The sequence below is a fragment of the Lampris incognitus genome, chromosome 5 (assembly GCF_029633865.1).
Source record: "Lampris incognitus isolate fLamInc1 chromosome 5, fLamInc1.hap2, whole genome shotgun sequence".
Classification (NCBI taxonomy): Eukaryota; Metazoa; Chordata; class Actinopteri; order Lampriformes; family Lampridae; genus Lampris; species Lampris incognitus.
This window is the reverse complement of record NC_079215.1, coordinates 67,081,214-67,100,641: the sequence shown is the minus strand read 5'-3', so window position 1 is coordinate 67,100,641 and position 19,428 is coordinate 67,081,214. Positions and strand designations below refer to the sequence as shown.

Genomic DNA, 19,428 nt, shown 5'->3' with positions numbered 1-19,428 from the left:
CCAAAATTAAGATATTCATCACAGTTATCATCCCCATGCTACCTCTGAGATTAAAAAAACAAAAAACAAAAACAAACCTACATCCATTTTTCCTTTATCTGCTTTATCTGACCAGTCTGTAATCCAGTGACCAAGCAGCGCCTGGCCCAGGAGCTCTGCAGTCAGACAGGAAAGCACAGCTCCGCTCTGCTGACGAGCTCTGCAGTCAGACAGGAAAGCACAGCTCCGCTCTGCTGGCGAGCTCTTCAGTCAGACAGGAAAGCACAGCTCTGCTTTGCTGATGAGCTCTGCAGTCAGACAGGAAAGCACAGCTCCGCTTTGCTGACGAGCTCTTCAGTCAGACAGGAAAGCACAGCTCCGCTCTGCTGGCGAGCTCTGCAGTCAGACAGGAAAGCACAGCTCCGCTGGCGAGCTCTTCAGTCAGACAGGAAAGCACAGCTCCGCTCTGCTGACGAGCTCTTCAGTCAGACAGGAAAGCACAGCTCTGCTGGCGAGCTCTTCAGTCAGACAGGAAAGCACAGCTCTGCTTTGCTGATGAGCTCTGCAGTCAGACAGGAAAGCACAGCTCCGCTCTGCTGACGAGCTCTTCAGTCAGACAGGAAAGCACAGCTCTGCTGGCGAGCTCTTCAGTCAGACAGGAAAGCACAGCTCTGCTTTGCTGACGAGCTCTTCAGTCAGACAGGAAAGCACAGCTCCGCTCTGCTGACGAGCTCTTCAGTCAGACAGGAAAGCACAGCTCCGCTCTGCTGATGAGCTCTTCAGTCAGACAGGAAAGCACAGCTCCGCTCTGCTGACGAGCTCTTCAGTCAGACAGGAAAGCACAGCTCTGCTGGCGAGCTCTTCAATCAGACAGGAAAGCACAGCTCTGCTTTGCTGACGAGCTCTTCAGTTAGACAGGAAAGCACAGCTCTGCTTTGCTGAAGAGCTCTTCAGTTAGACAGGAAAGCACAGCTCTGCTTTGCTGAAGAGCTCTTCAGTTAGACAGGAAAGCACAGCTCCTCTTTGCTGATGAGCTCTTCAGTCAGACAGGAAAGCACAGCTCTGCTTTGCTGATGAGCTCTTCAGTCAGACAGGAAAGCAGGCGGTGAAACAGTTACACCAGTTCAACAGTGCTGCTAGAAACAGGTTTTAGGCTACCTAATGCAATCCAGTATTATGTTAATATCCAATTCCTTAAGAGAGGAAGTCTACGAACGTCAGCGAAACTCTTAAATCGTAGAATACCAAGGCAGAGAACTGTGAGTAATAACAAATGGGAAAACGACGCATGCCAGATGTCATTAGAGCAAAAGCAATGCCGATGCAAAGTGGTCACACAAAACGATGGCGCCGTGTGAGCAGTTTTCCCTCATTAGAAAGTAAATGTACTCGACAAGACGCAGGAAAATGGCAGGTTTCAAAACTGCATGTTGAGCTCCTGTCTTGAGATGGTTTCAAGAAAACAAGTCTGTTCCACTAATTTTACTTTTTTCCATGTTGGTTTGCATCTACATGGAGAATTATTTATTCGTCGTGTCACATTAGTCCCACAAACTGACCGCACAACAGTGACAACCCTCCAAAACCATCACTGCTAACAGAAAGTCATTGGCTGTTTAGCGACGACGCAACTTAGCAAGACAGTGTGGTGACAGTTTGTTTGCATCACGCTAAAGGCCTGTCATAATAAGGTAATAAAAATAGCAAAACTAGCTAGCTTTTCCTCATTTATACACATCACTGTGACAACAATTAGAACAAGGCTAACCAGCTAACGCTTTGCCATTTAAAAGTGCTAATTTAGCGCCAACTAAAAAGCTTTCCATTCATAAATTAACACCGGCATGATGTCAAATATCATAACCTGTTAAACGGGGGGACCTAACTGTTATTCCACCAACTAAAAGAATATCTGAAGCATACATTTAGTGTTCTCGTTTCATGAATATAGTGTTCTTGTCACTTCTGAGGGTTGTTGTGTGTTTTGGGAGTGTCATATCTACCATGTGTGTCTTAGATCTTTTGAGTATGACCCACTACTCATGGCAAAACCAGCGTGATGCCAACCAGTGTACGGTTCATTTAAACGTGCCCGTGGGCTGAAAACATGAGTGACGGTGAGTGAAAGTCTCGTGAAAAAAATAACAACACAAAAAAAGAACGACGAGAATGACAACTGCAACTGGAGCGTTTGAGTCGACGTGATCGGCTAATCAATAAATAAAATGACCGGTTTAGAAAACACCTGAGACCCCAGAAAAGCTGATCAAGAGATATGATGTAAACACAATCACTAGAGAAGAGCAGAACAGGGTGGGGCAAAAGGATGGGCATAAGGGAACAGAGAAGGGATGACAGAAAAGAGATGGAGTGGCTATTGTCTTCTTGCGCTCTTTAACCTGCCAGGGAAAGACGGACCCCGGATGACAGAGCCCAGGTATTCCAGTGGTCTTGCTGTCGCCCAGTGTTTCTCCAGCATGGGGACTTGTGGGGACGGCGTTGGCCCAGGTGCTCGCCGGCCACTACGGTGGCATCTGGAGGTTGTGGACAGATCGCCTCTCGGTGGCCGTGTGCCTTGGTCATGTGAATGTACATTGAAGTCCGTGGGTGTCGGTGTGCATATCTTCATACAGTCATTAGTTTTGTATTTGTGTGTGTGTGTGTGTGTGTGTGTGTGTGTGTGTGTGTGCATGTTGGTTTGTGCGTCGTGCAGTCCTTATACAGCCACGATGTTGTTCATCTCCCATTTCTGAGTGGTTTTACTGGTGTCGCAGTCCGACATGAAGACTTTATGCAGCAAGTCAGAGCGGTCCAGACATTTACCTGTCAGCAAAGCACACCATGGTTATCAAAGTTGCAGCCACCAGTACTGCTGCACCCACCACAGCTACGCCTCTCTGTAGGACCACCATCATGTTCTACCACCGCTATCTAACACCAGAACATCCACCACAGCTACGCCTCTCTGTATGACCACCATCATGTCCAACCACTATCTAACACCAGAACATCCACCACAGCTACGCCTCTCTGTATGACCACCATCATGTCCAACCACTATCTAACACCAGAACATCCACCACAGCTACGCCTCTCTGTATGACCACCATCATGTCCAACCACCACTATCTAACACCACAACATCCACCACAGCTACGTCGCTCTGTAGGACCACCATCATGTTCTACCACCGCTATCTAACACCAGAACATCCACCACAGCTACGCCTCTCTGTATGACCACCATCATGTCCAACCACCACTATCTAACACCAGAACATCCACCACAGTTATGCCTCTCTGTATGACCACCATCATGTCCAACCACTATCTAACACCAGAACATCCACCACAGCTACGCCTCTCTGTATGACCACCATCATGTCCAACCACTAACACCTGAACATCCACCACAGCTACGCCTCTCTGTATGACCACCATCATGTCCAACCACCACTATTCAACACCAGAACATCCACCACAGCTATGCCTCTCTGTATGACCACCATCATGTCCAACCACCGCTATCTAACACCAGAACATCCACCACAGCTACACCTCTCTGTATGACCACCATCATGTCCAACCACTATCTAACACCAGAACATCCACCACAGCTACGTCGCTCTGTATGACCACCATCATGTCCAACCACTATCTAACACCAGAACATCCACCACAGCTACGCCTCTCTGTATGACCACCATCATGTCCAACCACCACTATCTAACACCACAACATCCACCACAGCTACACCTGTCTGTATGACCACCATCATGTCCAACCACCGCTATCTAACATCAGAACATCCACCACAGCTACGTCTCTCTGTATGACCACCATCATGTTCTACCACCACTATCTAACACCAGAACATCCACCACAGCTACGTCTCTCTGTATGACCACCATCATGTTCTACCACCACTATCTAACACCAGAACATCCACCACAGCTACGCCTGTCTGTATGACCACCATCATGTCCAACCACCACTATCTAACACCAGAACATCCACCACAGCTACACCTGTCTGTATGACCACCATCATGTCCAACCACCGCTATCTAACACCAGAACATCCACCACAGCTACGTCTCTCTGTATGACCACCATCATGTTCTACCACCACTATCTAACACCAGAACATCCACCACAGCTACGCCTGTCTGTATGACCACCATCATGTCCAACCACCACTATCTAACACCAGAACATCCACCACAGCTACGCCTCTCTGTATGACCACCATCATGTTCTACCACCACTATCTAACACCAGAACATCCACCACAGCTACGCCTGTCTGTATGACCACCATCATGTCCAACCACCACTATCTAACACCAGAACATCCACCACAGCTACACCTGTCTGTATGACCACCATCATGTCCAACCACCGCTATCTAACACCAGAACATCCACCACAGCTACACCTCTCTGTATGACCACCATCATGTCCAACCACCGCTATCTAACACCAGAACATCCACCACAGCTACACCTCTCTGTATGACCACCATCATGTCCAACCACTATCTAACACCAGAACATCCACCACAGCTACGCCTGTCTGTATGACCACCATCATGTCCAACCACCACTATCTAACACCAGAACATCCACCACAGCTACACCTGTCTGTATGACCACCATCATGTCCAACCACCGCTATCTAACACCAGAACATCCACCACAGCTAGGTCTCTCTGTATGACCACCATCATGTTCTACCACCACTATCTAACACCAGAACATCCACCACAGCTACGCCTCTCTGTATGACCACCATCATGTCCAACCACCGCTATCTAACACCAGAACGACTGGGACGTCACTCCTACCTAAAACGACCATGGGCGGTCAAAATGACGGCCAGTTTTTAAACTCTATATTCTGTCAAGATAAATACCAGCTGCGATATTAAGGCATTACATATGTTAGTATGTCTGTTGTGAAACTAACTGACACCAAAATTAACATTTTAACAACTTCAATACTATTTTTTAAACAATTTAAAATGGCCGCCGTCCAACGCCTGTAAATACTGCAAGGCCTCGGTGGTAGTCATGGCGCGTCTGTAACCAGACATGTTGGCCATGATCAAACATCAAGTTTAGACTATTTCTCTGCACTGGAGGACACTAGTGTGTTTCACACAGGAACTGATGCGACCAACACACGTCATAAATACTGACATGACGCACACCATCCCGTGCAAATTACGAGCCATCTTTCTGACAGCTCATGGTTGTTTTGGGTAGATCTTATCACTTTTTTGTACAGTGGATCTAAAACTCATTTTAATGTAAATATATGCAGTTTTAGCAGCACTCAGGGAGCGGGAGGTCTGTATTTTTTCCCCCATAAAGTTATTAAACTTTGAAAATCCAAAACTGCAAAAATGACAGCCTTGGTCGTTCTAGTGTTAAGATAACCATACAACTTCCTTTACTTCAGAGATATCAAACATGACATGCAAATATCTCACAGCTGCACTAGCACAAATACTGTATACTGGCAGGCTGGCAAGCCTGCCAGTATACATCTGAAATACCTGTATGCAAAAACATGCATCTTCTTATTACAGCAATATTCAGCTTTACAAACTGGTCTTCATGGAGTAACTGACTTACACTAACTTCTCCGTTACATTTATTCTGAACGTAGCTGCCGTGACATTCTCTGAACAACATATACATATAAAGATATGTAAACATATATAAAGATTTGTAAAGATATATAAAGATACTAAAGATATATAAATATATAAAGATATTAAAGATATGTAAAGATATATAAAGATAATATGTAAAGATATTAAAGCTATATAAAAATATTAAAGCTATATAAGATATATATAAAGATATGTAAAGATATATAAGATATCAAGATATATATAAAGATATGTAAAGATATATGTAAAGCTATATAATGATATATACATAAAGATATGTACGATATATATAAAGCCCATCAGCTCTTTAAAAGGACCATATATACAGCGTTTCTCTAGTTTATATTGCTTGTATGAGTATGTGAGAGTTTAAACATTATTTTAAATGCTGAACTTTGTTAAAATAGTCAACACCTCTATAAAAAGGATAGTGTAAGAAGCGCACAACATGAGATCTTTTTCTCAACACGTAGGCTTAGTCTAGTGTCTTTACTGACTTCCTGTCAGTTAAACGCTGTCATTCACCTGTCAAGTCAAGACTAACACACCTGTCCACTGTAAAGATGGGCCACATACTTACCAGTCGGCAAGTGACTGAACCGATGAAGATCCTTCATACACAGAGGAAGAGAGGGAGGGGGAAGGAACAACAAGGGAAGGGGAAAAAGAGAGAGAGAGAGAGAGAGAGAGAGAGGGTGGGAAAATTAAGACTTATTAAGACCTGGAGCGAGGAAAAACTATTGAATCAAACAACCACATCTTTAATTAGTGAAAAAGATTCAAAAGAAATTCACTGACACGCGTCATCAAACTAAGAGGTCATAGTTCATTCATTCATTCATCTCATCATCAGCCGCTTCTCCGGGGTCGGGTGGCGGTGGCAGCAAGCTAAGTAGGGCACTCCAGACCTCCCTCTCCCTAGCAACGCCCTCCAGCTCCTCCTGGGGGATCCCAAGGCGTTCCCAGGCCAGACTGGACATGTAGTCCCTCCAGCGAGTTCTGGGTCTACCCCGGGATCTCCTCCCAGTTGGCCGTGCCTGGTAAACCTCCAAAGGAAGGTGCCCAGGAGGCATCCTAATCAGATGCTCGAACCACCTCAACTGGCTCCTTTCGACATGAAGGAGCAGCGGCTCTACTCCGAACTCCCTCCAGATGTCCGAGCTCCTCACCCTATCTCTAAGGCTGAGCCCAGACACCTTACGGAGGAAACTCATTTCAGCCGCTTGTATCCGTGATCTCACCCTTTCGGCCACTACCCAAAGCTCATGACCATAGGTGAGGGTTGGAATGAAGATAGACTGGTAAATTGACAGCTTTGCCTTCTGGCTCAGCTCCCTCTTCACCACAGTGGTCCGGTACAATGTCCACATTACTGCTGAAGCTGCACCAATCTGCCTGTCAATCTCCCGCTCTATCCTACCCTCACTCACTCGTGAACAAGACCCCGAGATACTTGAACTCCTTCACTTAAGGCAATAACTCATCCCCAACCCGGAGGGAGCAATCCACCATTTTCCAGTAGAGAACCATGGCCTCAGACTTGGAGGTTATAGTTGTAAAAGTAAAATTCATCAATCTCATTTGTTCGAAACTTTCAGAGTGGGCATCTGGGTGGCGTAGTGGTCTTTCCATTGCCTACCAAGAGGTGGATCGCTAGTTCGAATCCCCATGTTACCGCCGGATTGGTCGGGCATTCCTACAGACACAATTGGCCGTGTCGTGTCTGTGGGTGGGAAGCCGGATGTGGGTATGTGTCCTGGTCGCTGCACTAGCGCCTCCTCTGGTTGGCCGGGGCCCCTGTTCAGGGGGGAGGGGGAACTGGGGGGACTAGCGTCATCCTCCCACGCACTACGTCCCCCTGGTGAAACTCCTCACTGTCAGGTGAAAAGAAGAGGCTGGCGACTCCACATGTATGGGAGGAGGCATGTGGTAGTCTGCAGCCCTCCCCGGATCGGCAGAGGGGATGGAGCAGAGACCGGGACTGCTCAGAGAGTGGGGTAATTGGCCAAGTACAATTGCAGCGAAAAATCCAAAGAAAAAATAAACTTCCAGAGTGCAGTAAATTAGTCACTGATGCCACGCTGGCTGAGCGGCAGCCCATCAGAGTAGGGACTATGACTTGGTAATCGTGGTTGTTGTGGACCTTCAGGGTGAGGCAGTAGTGAGGAGTTGACTGAGCGGCAGCCCATCAGAGCAGGAACTATGACCTGGTAATCATATCTGTAGTGGACCTTCGGGGTGAGGCAGTAGTGAGGAGTTGTTACTGAACATATTTGTTCAGAAATCTGACTGGAAGACCCAAGAAAACAAAGTGTGACAGAGGAGAACCTCCAGCATGCCGATCCAAGTATAAACAACCCACTGGGGCATTTGGAGCCCTAAATAAAAAAATTAAAAAAAACATTTGTCTGTTGATCAGTGGTTCTCAATCAGGTCCTTGGGTACTAGCTGTTCTTTTCCACTGGGTAGTTCATGACATTCATCTGAATGAATTCATCTGAAGATGCTGAATATGGAGCTGCCAGGGAAGAAGAAAAGAGGAAGGCCAAAGAGGAGGTTTATGGATGTGGCGAGGGAGGACATGCAGGTAGCTGGTGTGACAGAGGAAGATGCAGAGGACAGGACAGGAAGAGATGGAAACGGATGAGCCGCTGTGGCGCCCCCTAACGGGAGCAGCCAAAAGTAGTAGTAGTAGTAGTTCGTGACATTCATCTGGTGTGATCAGCTAGCTGAACTACCTGAGACAACAGTGAATGTCATGAACTCCCTGCTAGAATAGAATACCAGTAGTACTGCTGGTACCTGAGGACCTGATTGAGAACCACTGCCATAGATGAGCTACCCAACTCAAGAAAAGCGTATATGTAAGTCTCTCAGTCACTCCGGGACATGTTTTATAGACCATTATAAGCCCTTGTTCTGAAGGTCAGTGACATTGTAATACACACAACTCGTGTGTTGTTGAGACACAACTGGACTGCCCCAGCTCCTCTGTCTGCATACGCATATGTGGTTGTGTTACCTTAAAGTATTTCCATTCGGTGTGCTGGTTTAAGTCACAGTGGGTGATGATGATGGCTGAACTGTCGGCTCCCTTGGTCAAACACTGGTCATACTGGATCAGCTGGTTGGCTTCATTGATGCGGAACAACTGCACACAGAAACAACCCAGACAATGAAACCAAGAGTTAACCCTGCGACCTGACAAATAATACCACTACCACTAATAACAGTAAAAATACAAACAAGATTGCACTTCAATGATCTTCTCAGAAGTTCAATATTCATTAAAAAAGTCAGTTAAAGCTTGTAGTTGTCTGGTCTTCAAAAATGACTTGGAGTCTGTGCCATTACAGACCAGGTCAAGTCCGAGTCATTATGCGGTGGAGTCAGACATGAGACCGAGGCCTTCACAGTGTGGACCCAAGCAGAGCTGTTCCGGTACCAATACCAGTATCGGAAATGCCTTCGGTACCGCCTAAATGTTGGATCTGGTATTGGCAAGTACGGGAGTCTATGCACCGATCCGATATCAGGTGAGTTTTTAGCCCCGAAACAGGACTAACTTTAAAGTAGTTTCACCTGGATAAAACGTCCATTTCCCAGAAATCAATGCTTCTTCGCCGCTCTGAAACGGTAGCCTACACAGCAAGTGTGAGAGACTGTTCAGAGCAGCCTCCAGCATTGTTGATGCAAGCAGGAACAGACTAGGAGAGAGAGCAGAAATGCTCGCCTTCTTGAAGAACCTGCAGTTGCTCTTGAAACTGTGAGCAGTACTAAGTTGCTACTGCGATGTGTAGCCTACTTGTTTATACTTATTTTTTGTTTACTGTGTAGCTGTTGCTCTTTTGTTTTACACTTTAACTGTAATTCTTGTTTATTTTTGAATGTTTACTTTTTAAGTTGTTGCACTCCTGTTACTGCTAGCACTGAATGCTAACACTGACTGCTAGCACTGATTGCTAACACTGACTGCTAACACTGACAGCTAACATTGGCTGCTAACACTGACTGCTAGCACTGACTGCTAACACAGACTGCTAGCTAGCACTGACTGCTAACACTGGCTGCTAACTGATTGCTAACACCGACTGCTAACACTGACTGCTAACTCTGGTTCACAAGGACTGCTACATCGCTACATCACTGAGTTATTGCACTATTTACAATTTTTTATTTTACTAAATTGTGGCTGCACTTTGAGTTTTTTAAAGGATTTGTTATTTATTCCTAGATTTATTTATTTGTGCTGTTTTTCAGTTATGGCTGTCAAACTAGATAGTAAAAGAAAGTTGTATGGCATTCACTCTCTGTATGTATTTGTTCATGTTTTACAAAGGGTTGAACCTGAGCCAGGCCACACAACAATGATATCACACAATAATGCAATCATCACATTCACACAGGGATAGTAGTACACAGATGAAAAAAATAAATAAAAAAATAAATATATATATTTATCGCACTGGTATCGGATCGCTACTCAGTATCGGCAGATACGTGAGGTCAGGCATCGGAATCGGTATCGGGATGGGAAAATGGTATCGGAACATCTTGAGACTGAAGAGCAAGTCGTGGTCTTTACTGCTAAAGCCAAATCATGACTGAAAGAGGGCCATTCGACATCATTTGCAAAGTCACTGACAGGCATACTGAGGTGCACCACACCCATTTCAGCATGTGGCAGACTGGCTCCAGCCATGCTGGACACAGCAAATGGACATGAGGTCCTTCACACCAACAGACTGTCCACCTGATGAGTGTGTGTCGCCAACTTCTGGAATGTGTATTTTTATTTTCTTTTTGTATTTTCTTACCTGGTTGCCACCCATCCTGTGGCAAGGCCCAGTCTCTACGTTGCCTCCATTGGTGTGACCCATACTGTCAATACAGTAACTGGTCTCAAAGCCTCGAATCTGAACACACATATAAAGAACATTTAAGGTAACTGACTCCATAGCTCAGCAACTGACAGACTGCTTTAAACCAGGGTTGTAGTTATGTGTGAGAGAGAGACACAGAGTGTGTGTGTCTGCGTGAGTGTGAGTGCCTACCTCACCCCAGTGTACATTTTTTGGAGGGAGAGGATAGTAGACTGGAATGTCATAAGCAATTTCCTCCATGAACCATTTGAAGCTCTTACAGCGGTGTTCCTCCCTGACAGACAGATCAGCTAACAATTAATAACATAGTCAGTGAATTAATACATCAGCAGTTATTATTATTATTAATAATGATAGTAATAATAAAACATTATATGTATAGCACTTTTCATACAGAGAAATGCAACTCAAAGTACTTTATAATTACACAAAAAAGATTAAAAAAAAAAACAAGTTAACACGGATGACATCGATATATACAAGTAGTTAGAAAAAAAACAAACAAAATTCAGCTGGTCAAGTCAACACAAACCCCCTACAAGTAAATACACTGGCTGAGGACACATTAATAAATTAGCTTATTGTTTGTAGAATTGTGTTCCTGTATGACTGCTAGCACTGATAGCTAGCACTGACTGCACTCGCACTGCTGTCACACTGGTTTAAATATATCTGTGATGGCCTGGCGGCCTGTCCAGTGTGTCTCCCCGCCTGCCGCCCAGTGACTGCTGGGATAGGCTACAGCATCCCCGTGACCCTGAGAGCAGGATAAGTGGTTTGGATAATGGATGGATGGTTTAAATACACATTTTGACAGTATTTTCAGTAAGCTAACTGTAGCTGAGCTTGCACACGACTTTATCTCTACATTCCACAATTTTTCAGTTTTCTGACCAAAATCTGAAGTATTTCCAAACGGGGCTTTCTAGATTGTTCCGAGTGAAAATCACTGTCTCTGCAGCCGAGTTAGGTTGTGAACTCTCTGCCATCTTTACTGCATTGCTGGTGTTGAATCATACGCTCGTTTCAGCTTGACCTACATTTCATTTTCAACCAGTGGAAGTGACGTTGTGTGACTGCTGTCCGTCATGCAGCATATTCAGTATGGCGGCCAAGACTCTTGCGAGAATTCACGAGGCAGACAGCCGCGGTAGTGCCGCTTTTTTTTCCTCCACAAACAAATATTAATTTTCACACTCAAATATGGTTTTTTTTACATATTTTTGCAACTCAGTTATATATTAGGATCTGGAATATTCCTTGACAGCCCCAGTGCGTTTCTGTGTTAGAAATGTTGTGTCTCGTGATACCTGAAGCGTTTCAGCGGGCTAATGTCCCCATAAGCTAGGGTCAAGGTTTCAGGACGACTAGCGTAGAAGTAGTCCTTATACTCATCCCACCACACTTCCACAACACGTACATAGTTCTGCAAACACACACAGACAACTTCCAGTTCAGCTGAAGTAAAGCTCCTGTGGTTGAGGTGATTTTTGTAATCAGTCAGACAACGTGATTATTAGGGTGCACAGGAGCATAAAAAACACTTCAATTATCATCTGACGTGAGTGTGTGTGTGGGTGTGTGTGATACCTTAAGTGTGGGTGATGATCCAACATGTGCAGGTGGAGGGTTGCCCTGCCAGCCCTGTAGTCTGTAGATATGGCCGACACGGGAACATGGTATGAATAACAGCTGCCCGCCACACTGCCAGATCTACACACATTAAATACACACACACAGACACACATTCATAACTGTAACAATTCAATGTGAAAATGTTGTTAAAAGGAAATCCGAGATGTAAAATGTTAGCAATTCTTTTTCTGCAAATGTAAATATAACCTGTATAAACTGTAAATATAATCACGTATTAGTTTGGTCACTTCATACAGACAAGTTGTCTGTAGCATGTAGTGTGCTAGGAGACCCACGGGCAGCATTTTGTTTGTTGGTTGTGGTCAGGGTCTTTTCCTGGGTGGTTGTAATTGATCTGTTTATCATCTGTTATTCTTATTAGGTCATGAAAGAGGCCATAAAGGCGCAGGGCATGATGATGCCTCCACATGCCATGCCCCCGTAAGCTCTAGGGAAGTTGAGATAACTACATGCCATACCCCGTAAGCTCTAGGGAAGTTGAGATAACTACATGCCATACCCCGTAAGCTCTAGGGAAGTTGAGAAAACTACATGCCATACCCCATAAGCTCTAGGGAAGTTGAGATAACTACATGCCATACCCCGTAAGCTCTAGGGAAGTTGAGAAAACTACATGCCATGCCCCTGTAAGCTCTAGGGAAGTTGAGAAAACTACATGCCATGCCCCCGTAAGCTCTAGGGAAGTTGGGAAAACTACATGCCATGCCCCCGTAAGCTCTAGGGAAGTTGAAAAAACTACAAGTCATGCCCCCGTAAGCTCTAAGGAAGTTGAGAAAACTACAAGTCATGCCCCCGTAAGCTCTAGGGAAGTTGAGAAAACTACATGCCATACCACCGTAAGCTCTAGGGAAGTTGAGAAAACTACATCCCATACCACCGTAAGCTCTAGGGAAGTTGAGAAAACTACATGCCATGCCCCCGTAAGCTTTAGGGAAGTTGAGAAAACTACATGCACACCAAAAAAAACTGCTCTGGGTTGACGTAGAACAGGAGAGATGCTGGCTAGCACCGGATGCTGCCTGAGACTCCCCAGTCTCCCTCCATCTGAACCAAAGACACATGCAGCAGTACTTTCACTGTATTATTACCTGTGTATATTTTCCCTACCTTGTATGATATTTCAAAATTCTCGCCCCCCCATATTTGCAGTCCAGGGTCGTAGAGACCCAACTCGAAGAAAAAGTCTCTCTCTATGGCAAACAGACCACCGGCCATGGCTGGAGACCTGCAGACGCGCGGACAGGAAAGTACACACACCAACAAAACACACAAACACATTCACAGACATACACATGTACATTGATCCACACACACACACATGCAAAAAACCTCAGCATTAAACACACAAAATTAGCATAACTGCTGTGGGAGCTACATCAAAATATTTCCATGTATGTTTCCATGGAATACATTTGGAGAGGCAAAAGAACATGGAAGTAACAGCTGTGGATCAAGGCAACTGCTCAGCAAGTACTTAAGTACTCAATGAATCCTTCAGTTTATCAGAATACTCACACATCTTCCATTTCAAAATGACAGACTTTTTCCAGACCTTACTTTCTTGACTGGATTTGATGATTTTGGTTGTTGTTGGTGTTGCTTCATGCTAGGAAAAGGCAATATGACTAGAGGGATCTGCCCACCTTGAGCTGAAAATGAAGTTTTTCCATCAAAAAAAAAAAAATCACTGTGACTATGAGTTTGCAATTAACTAATATTAATTATCTTGCGTGTACCTTGCCTAAACACCATAATAAGCAGTTAATTAAAAGATGATGCCTGATCTATTTTTGACTTGAATGCCCCCCCCCCCCAACTCTTCATGTTAAGCCTCTTTTTACAGATGTAGTTATTTTTTTACACTTCTGTATAAATGAGTGGAGTCTGGGGGGAGGTAGCTCACATTAGGGGCCAGCAGCCACATCTCATTTCAATATATTCTTATAGTCTCTGCACCATTGCACTTCATCACCTCTTATTTCACCTGTATAAGTCAATCCTTGTGTATTTATGTGACGATTGTTGTGTTGCAGTGTTGTTACTCTATGTTAAGTACACTGAGAGAGCCATGAAACCAGAGTCACATTCCATGTAGTGCAAACCTACATGGCCAATAAACATGATCCTGATTGTGATATATATCCTACAGCCACCCAATTCATTGTATTGGCTTTTCCTGTCAACAACAACAACGATAATATTAGAACACAAATTTCCAGAATAAAATGGGAGAGAATAGCTGAAAGCACTGGCCAGGGGGTTACTTGGTGGTTGAAACACGTGAACAGCCAGTTATAAACAGTTTATGATGCAACTGGCTTGAAAAATTTAGCATTTCATCATTGACTCCCCCCCCCCCCCCCAAATTGTATTTGGCCAATTACCCCACTCTTGCGAGCCGTCCTGGTCTCCGCTCCACCCCCTCTGCCGATCCGGGGAGGGCTGCAGACTACCACATGCCTCGTCCCATACATGTGGAGTCACCAGCCGCTTCTTTTCACCTGACAGTGAGGAGTTTCGCCAGGGGGACGTAGCGCGTGGGAGGATCACGCTATTCACCCCAGTCCCCCCCCCCCGAACAGGCGCCCCGACCGACTAGGGGAGGCGCTAGTGCAGCGACCAGGACACATACCCACATCAAACTTCCCCCCTGCAGACACAGCCAATTGTGTCTGTAGGGACGCCCGACCAAGCCGGAGGTAACACGGGGATTTGATCCAGCGATCCCCATGTTGGCAGGCAACGGAATAGACCGCCACGCCACCCGGACGCCCTTCATCGTTGACTTCCATGGCAAAATAAATGAGTTTAATATTTAAAAGAAATACAAAGCTTTCAGCTAGCTCACTCATGATAACGATAATCATCACAGACCAGACTGATACCAAGACAGTGAGAATTAAGAAAATAGAGTGAAAAAGAAGGTCTGATACAGCAGCAAGACATGCATAGAGGGATGAGCGAATGAAAGGTTAAGAAAGGATTAAGGGAGGAGAGAGGTGAAAGGTGCCCCGGACAGACCCTATACCAAATCAGCTGTTTTCTTTTCTAAAAAAGAAAAAGAAAAAGAAAAAAAAAGTCTCATTTGATTAATTAGCCTGTTAAACTGTGAGAAAACCAGAGGCAGACCCAGCATGGATGGCAGGACAGAGTGCATGTCAACCCGGTTTAAGGAGTCCACAACACGCCCTACTTAAACACTGATCAGTACAGTCACCTGACTTGACTTTTTATAGCTGGAGAGTCACGGAGGTCTTGCGGCCACAGGCGCCCCCTAGTGGCTGGACCAGCCGACTGCAGTATGCCAAACGCATGGACTCATTGAAGATAATGAATGCCACTTGATTGATTGATTGATTGATTGATTGATAGAAAAGGGGATGAAAGACTAACCAAAAGATCATTTTGTTTCATTTCATTTTCTTTGTACTTTCATTCCTCTTTTGTTGCGTTTTCATCTGAACTTCAATCTTACCTCTTTGACATGTTTTTTATTCTTCATTGGAGTAAATCAGTATCCAGAATAACTTATATGAATACCATTATGTAAAGAAGATGGTTATGTGAATAACTGATAGAAAACAAAATTCCAAGAATGTGCAGACGAAACATTAAAAAAAAAAAACACATTATACTTCATCGCTTAAGGGATTTTAAGAGTAAACGTGAGTAACTAGGTCTCTTTTATTAAAGTTAAAATTGTCTTCTATGTAGTAATTTGGGATGTGGATAGATTGCACATCACAGTATCATGAAAGCAGCCCTGCCAGTCTCCTGTAGAACCCAGAACTTAGCTCACCCAGCTTTCACTGAGCCTACACTGTATAGCGTCCGTTCACTTCTTCAAGCTAAACCCATTTTACATGCATTAATCTGCATTATGCACACCGTGGCAGCCTTCATTTGAATATCTTGCCAGATAAAGTGTCTCTCCTCAAAATAAATAAATAAATTTAGCACTGCATTAGAGGAAAAAGTGACCTACCAGGGGCGAGTATGATGTTTTTCCCAACACCAAAGTCATCTTTATCAGATACACAGCGATTAGCCTAGGTAGCCCATTAGTCACTTACTTTAGCGAGCCCAGTTATGAAAAAGCTAAAGCTGATGTGTTAATTGATAAATAAGGTGGTTTAATCAGTTAGCTAGCAAAACAATAAATTAGTTTAGTTAGCTGGTTAATTAGTTACAAGTTTTTTAGTCTATTGCATTAACTTTGATATATATAAATGTTAGCCAACAAGACAAAAGCCTATAATCACATCTGCTATCGGCAGAAATTAATACTAATTAAATACGTATCTTACTGATGGCAATGGTATTCAGATTTAGATTTTATTCTGCTGGACTGCACAGAAATACTGCAGGGTCTCTGCACCCATGTTTTCTATATCTATGGATAGGGTTAGTTATGGTTGGTGTATACTAGAATCTTCCAGGCATGTCAGTCTAACTTGACGTCCCTGTGTGCTTTCTCCTGGGCAGTGACAGCTGAAATGTGTTAGTTTAATGTACCTATATGGCTCAGTCCTAGTCTTTCTCTCTTTTTTCTCTCTGTCTCCAAGAGGAACTCTCTTCCAGAGCATGCTCCAGTCCCAGGCTCCTCTAGCAAAGCCATCCTGGTCTCCTCCCCCCTGAGGCTCAATGGAGAAAGTCTGGCCGTGGATGGAGTCAATCAAAGGCACTGTGCACACCGTTCTGACAGAGGGTGGGGTGGGGGGGCAGCATTGGAGGTTGGGGTGGTAAAAGGAGTGGGTCCATACAGGATACATGGATGCAGACAGACAGACATACAGCATCAGGCAGAGAGGAGAGATAGAAGGTAGGGGTACACAGTAACGTTGCAAGGGGGTATGTGGATGAACCACAAAACACACAAAGGGGCAGTACAGAGGTGGGTGGATAAACAGATGCAGGGATGGATGAAGGGATGGAGACACAAACACAAGAATGACTGTTAGAATGTTTAATGTTGTGCGTTTTCATGTGTGTGTGTGTGAGAGTGTGTACCAGTAGGGTTCTGTGGTGTGTGCTCGCTTGGCCTTCTCTTTCTGGCTAAGCGGCACTCTCTTCCAGAGCAGGCTCCAATCCCACGCTCCTCTAGCAAGACCATCCTCATCCCCACCCTGCTGGGGCTCCATAGTATACTCATTACCGTCAATATAATCTATCAGTGGCACCGTACACACGGTCCTAGAGACAGATCAGACATATGCATACACACACTGTCTTTGTTCTGGTACCATTACAATGAGTCATATCATGATTACTATGATTTAGACTGAACTGCATGTTGTGTTGTCACCCACAATCACTGCAGAAGCATGCACAGACACACACACCAGGCTTCAAACTTGTTTCATCTCAGGAAATCTGTTTTTTAACACTCGAGTTAATTCTGAATATTTATTCCCCCCCCCTTTTCTCCCCAACTGTATCCGGCCAATTACCCCACGCTTCCGAGCCGTCCCGGTCGCTGCTCCACCCCCTCTGCCGACCCGGGGAGGGCTGCAGACTACCACATCTCCTCCGACACATGTGGAGTCACCAGCCGCTTCTTTTCACCTGACAGTGAGGAGTTTCCCCAAGGGGACGTAGCACATGGGAGGATCACGCTATTCCCCCCAGTTCCCCCTCCCCCCTGAACAGGCGCCTCGACCGACCAGAGGAGGCGGTAGTGCAGCGACCAGGACACACACCCACATCCGGCTTCTCATCCACAGACACGGCCAACTGTGTCTGTAGAGACGCCCGACCGAGCTGGAGGCAACACGGGGATTCAAACCGGTGATCCCTGTGTTAGTAGGCAACGGAATAGACTGCTACACCACCCGGATGGCCTGAATATTGTTTTATTCGAATAATTGTTGGCAGAAGAAATGAAGGGAGTGGATCCTAAGGGGTCCAGGGAAAATGCCCCCTAAAAAAACATTTCTCAGACAGGTTCGAAGTGAACAGCTTCTCAGACTTGGGGAACAACCTCGTCCGTACTGTCATACAGTTTAAACCTTTTTTGTGACATTGGTTCTCCAGCTTGTTTTGCTCGAGTTAAAAGAGTAGTGTGTTTACATGTCAAGGTTCTCTGTGATGCAGAGGAATCCTGACAGTAAGACAGTATAAACTCTGCTACGGAGGCGTGGTGGCTGACAGATCTACTTGTGAAGAAAAGCAGCACATCAGATACACAGACAGACTTGAACCATGGGTAGACAAGGACATCAACATCAGCAGTTACTCCATTGTGTACATGCGTGACTGTATGTACATTGTGTATGAGAGGCCGTCTAGGCCATAATTCTTATCTACACTCACTATCAACCTGTCTCGCACACACTGTCAAACTGTCTCTCACATGCTATCAAACTTTCTCACTCACTATCAAACTGTCTCACACGCACTATCAAACTCTCTTTGAAAGTTTGACAGTGCAGGTTAGAGTTTGACAGTGCGGGTTAGAGAGTTTGATACTGCGTATTGGTTTGCTAGTACGTATTAAGAGTTTGATAGTGTGTATTGGTTCGACAGTACATTTTAGAGATATTGATAGTTCGTATTAGAGTTTGACAGTGCGTATTAAGAGTTTGATAGTGTGTTAGAGTTTGATACTGCATGTTAAGAGTTTGATCGTGCGTGTTAGAGTTTGATAGTGTTTTAGAGTTTGATAGTGCGTATGAAGAGTTTGATCGTGCGTATTAAGAGTTTGATCGTGTGTTAGAGTTGGATAGTGCATATTAAGAGTTTGATAGTGGTGAGAGAGAATTTGATAGTGTGTGAGTTTGATAGTGCGTATTAAGAGTTTGATAGTGCGTATTAAGAGTTTGATAGTGCGTAAGAGAGGTTTGATAGTGCGCCAGTTTGAGTGTGTATTATAGGGTTTGATAGTGCATGACAGTTTGATGGTGCGTGACAGTTTGATAGTGCGTAAGAGAGGTTTCATAGTGTGTATTAGAGTTCGACAGTGCGCAAGCGAGGTTGGATAGTGTGTGAGAGGTTTGACAGTGCAAAGAGTGTTTGATAGTGCACGTGAGAGAGTTTGACAGTGCAAAAAAGAGGTTTGATAGTGCGTGTGAGGGTTTAATAGTGCATGACAGTTTGATAGTAAGAGAAGTTTCATAGTGTGTATTAGTTTAATAGTGCATGAGAGCGTTTGATAGTGCGCGTGAGAGTTTGACAGTGCAAAAAAGAGGTTTGATAGTGTGTGAGAGTTTGATAGTGCGTGAGAGAGTGTAGCTGA

At 44.8% G+C, this 19,428-nt stretch overlaps 1 protein-coding gene across 2 annotated transcripts in view; it reads right to left on the bottom strand.

Annotated features, from left to right (window-relative positions):
- Nucleotides 1-461: 461 nt before the first annotated feature.
- The window catches only part of galnt7 (UDP-N-acetyl-alpha-D-galactosamine: polypeptide N-acetylgalactosaminyltransferase 7), a 43,138-nt gene continuing 24,171 nt past the window's right edge, over nucleotides 462-19,428 (bottom strand). Inside the window, exons 7-15 of one of the 2 annotated variants that reach the window (XM_056280920.1) lie at nucleotides 17,205-17,387; nucleotides 13,302-13,419; nucleotides 12,129-12,251; nucleotides 11,849-11,964; nucleotides 10,710-10,812; nucleotides 10,473-10,571; nucleotides 8,678-8,806; nucleotides 6,236-6,266; nucleotides 462-2,802 (exon numbers count right to left, since the gene is read on the bottom strand). In XM_056280920.1, the coding sequence (XP_056136895.1) occupies nucleotides 2,696-2,802; nucleotides 6,236-6,266; nucleotides 8,678-8,806; nucleotides 10,473-10,571; nucleotides 10,710-10,812; nucleotides 11,849-11,964; nucleotides 12,129-12,251; nucleotides 13,302-13,419; nucleotides 17,205-17,387 (1,009 nt within the window). In that variant the 3' untranslated portion in view covers nucleotides 462-2,695. Of the gene's footprint in view, nucleotides 2,803-6,235; nucleotides 6,267-8,677; nucleotides 8,807-10,472; nucleotides 10,572-10,709; nucleotides 10,813-11,848; nucleotides 11,965-12,128; nucleotides 12,252-13,301; nucleotides 13,420-16,709; nucleotides 16,893-17,204; nucleotides 17,388-19,428 lie in introns of both variants that reach the window. The other variant, XM_056280919.1, reaches the window with a different exon arrangement.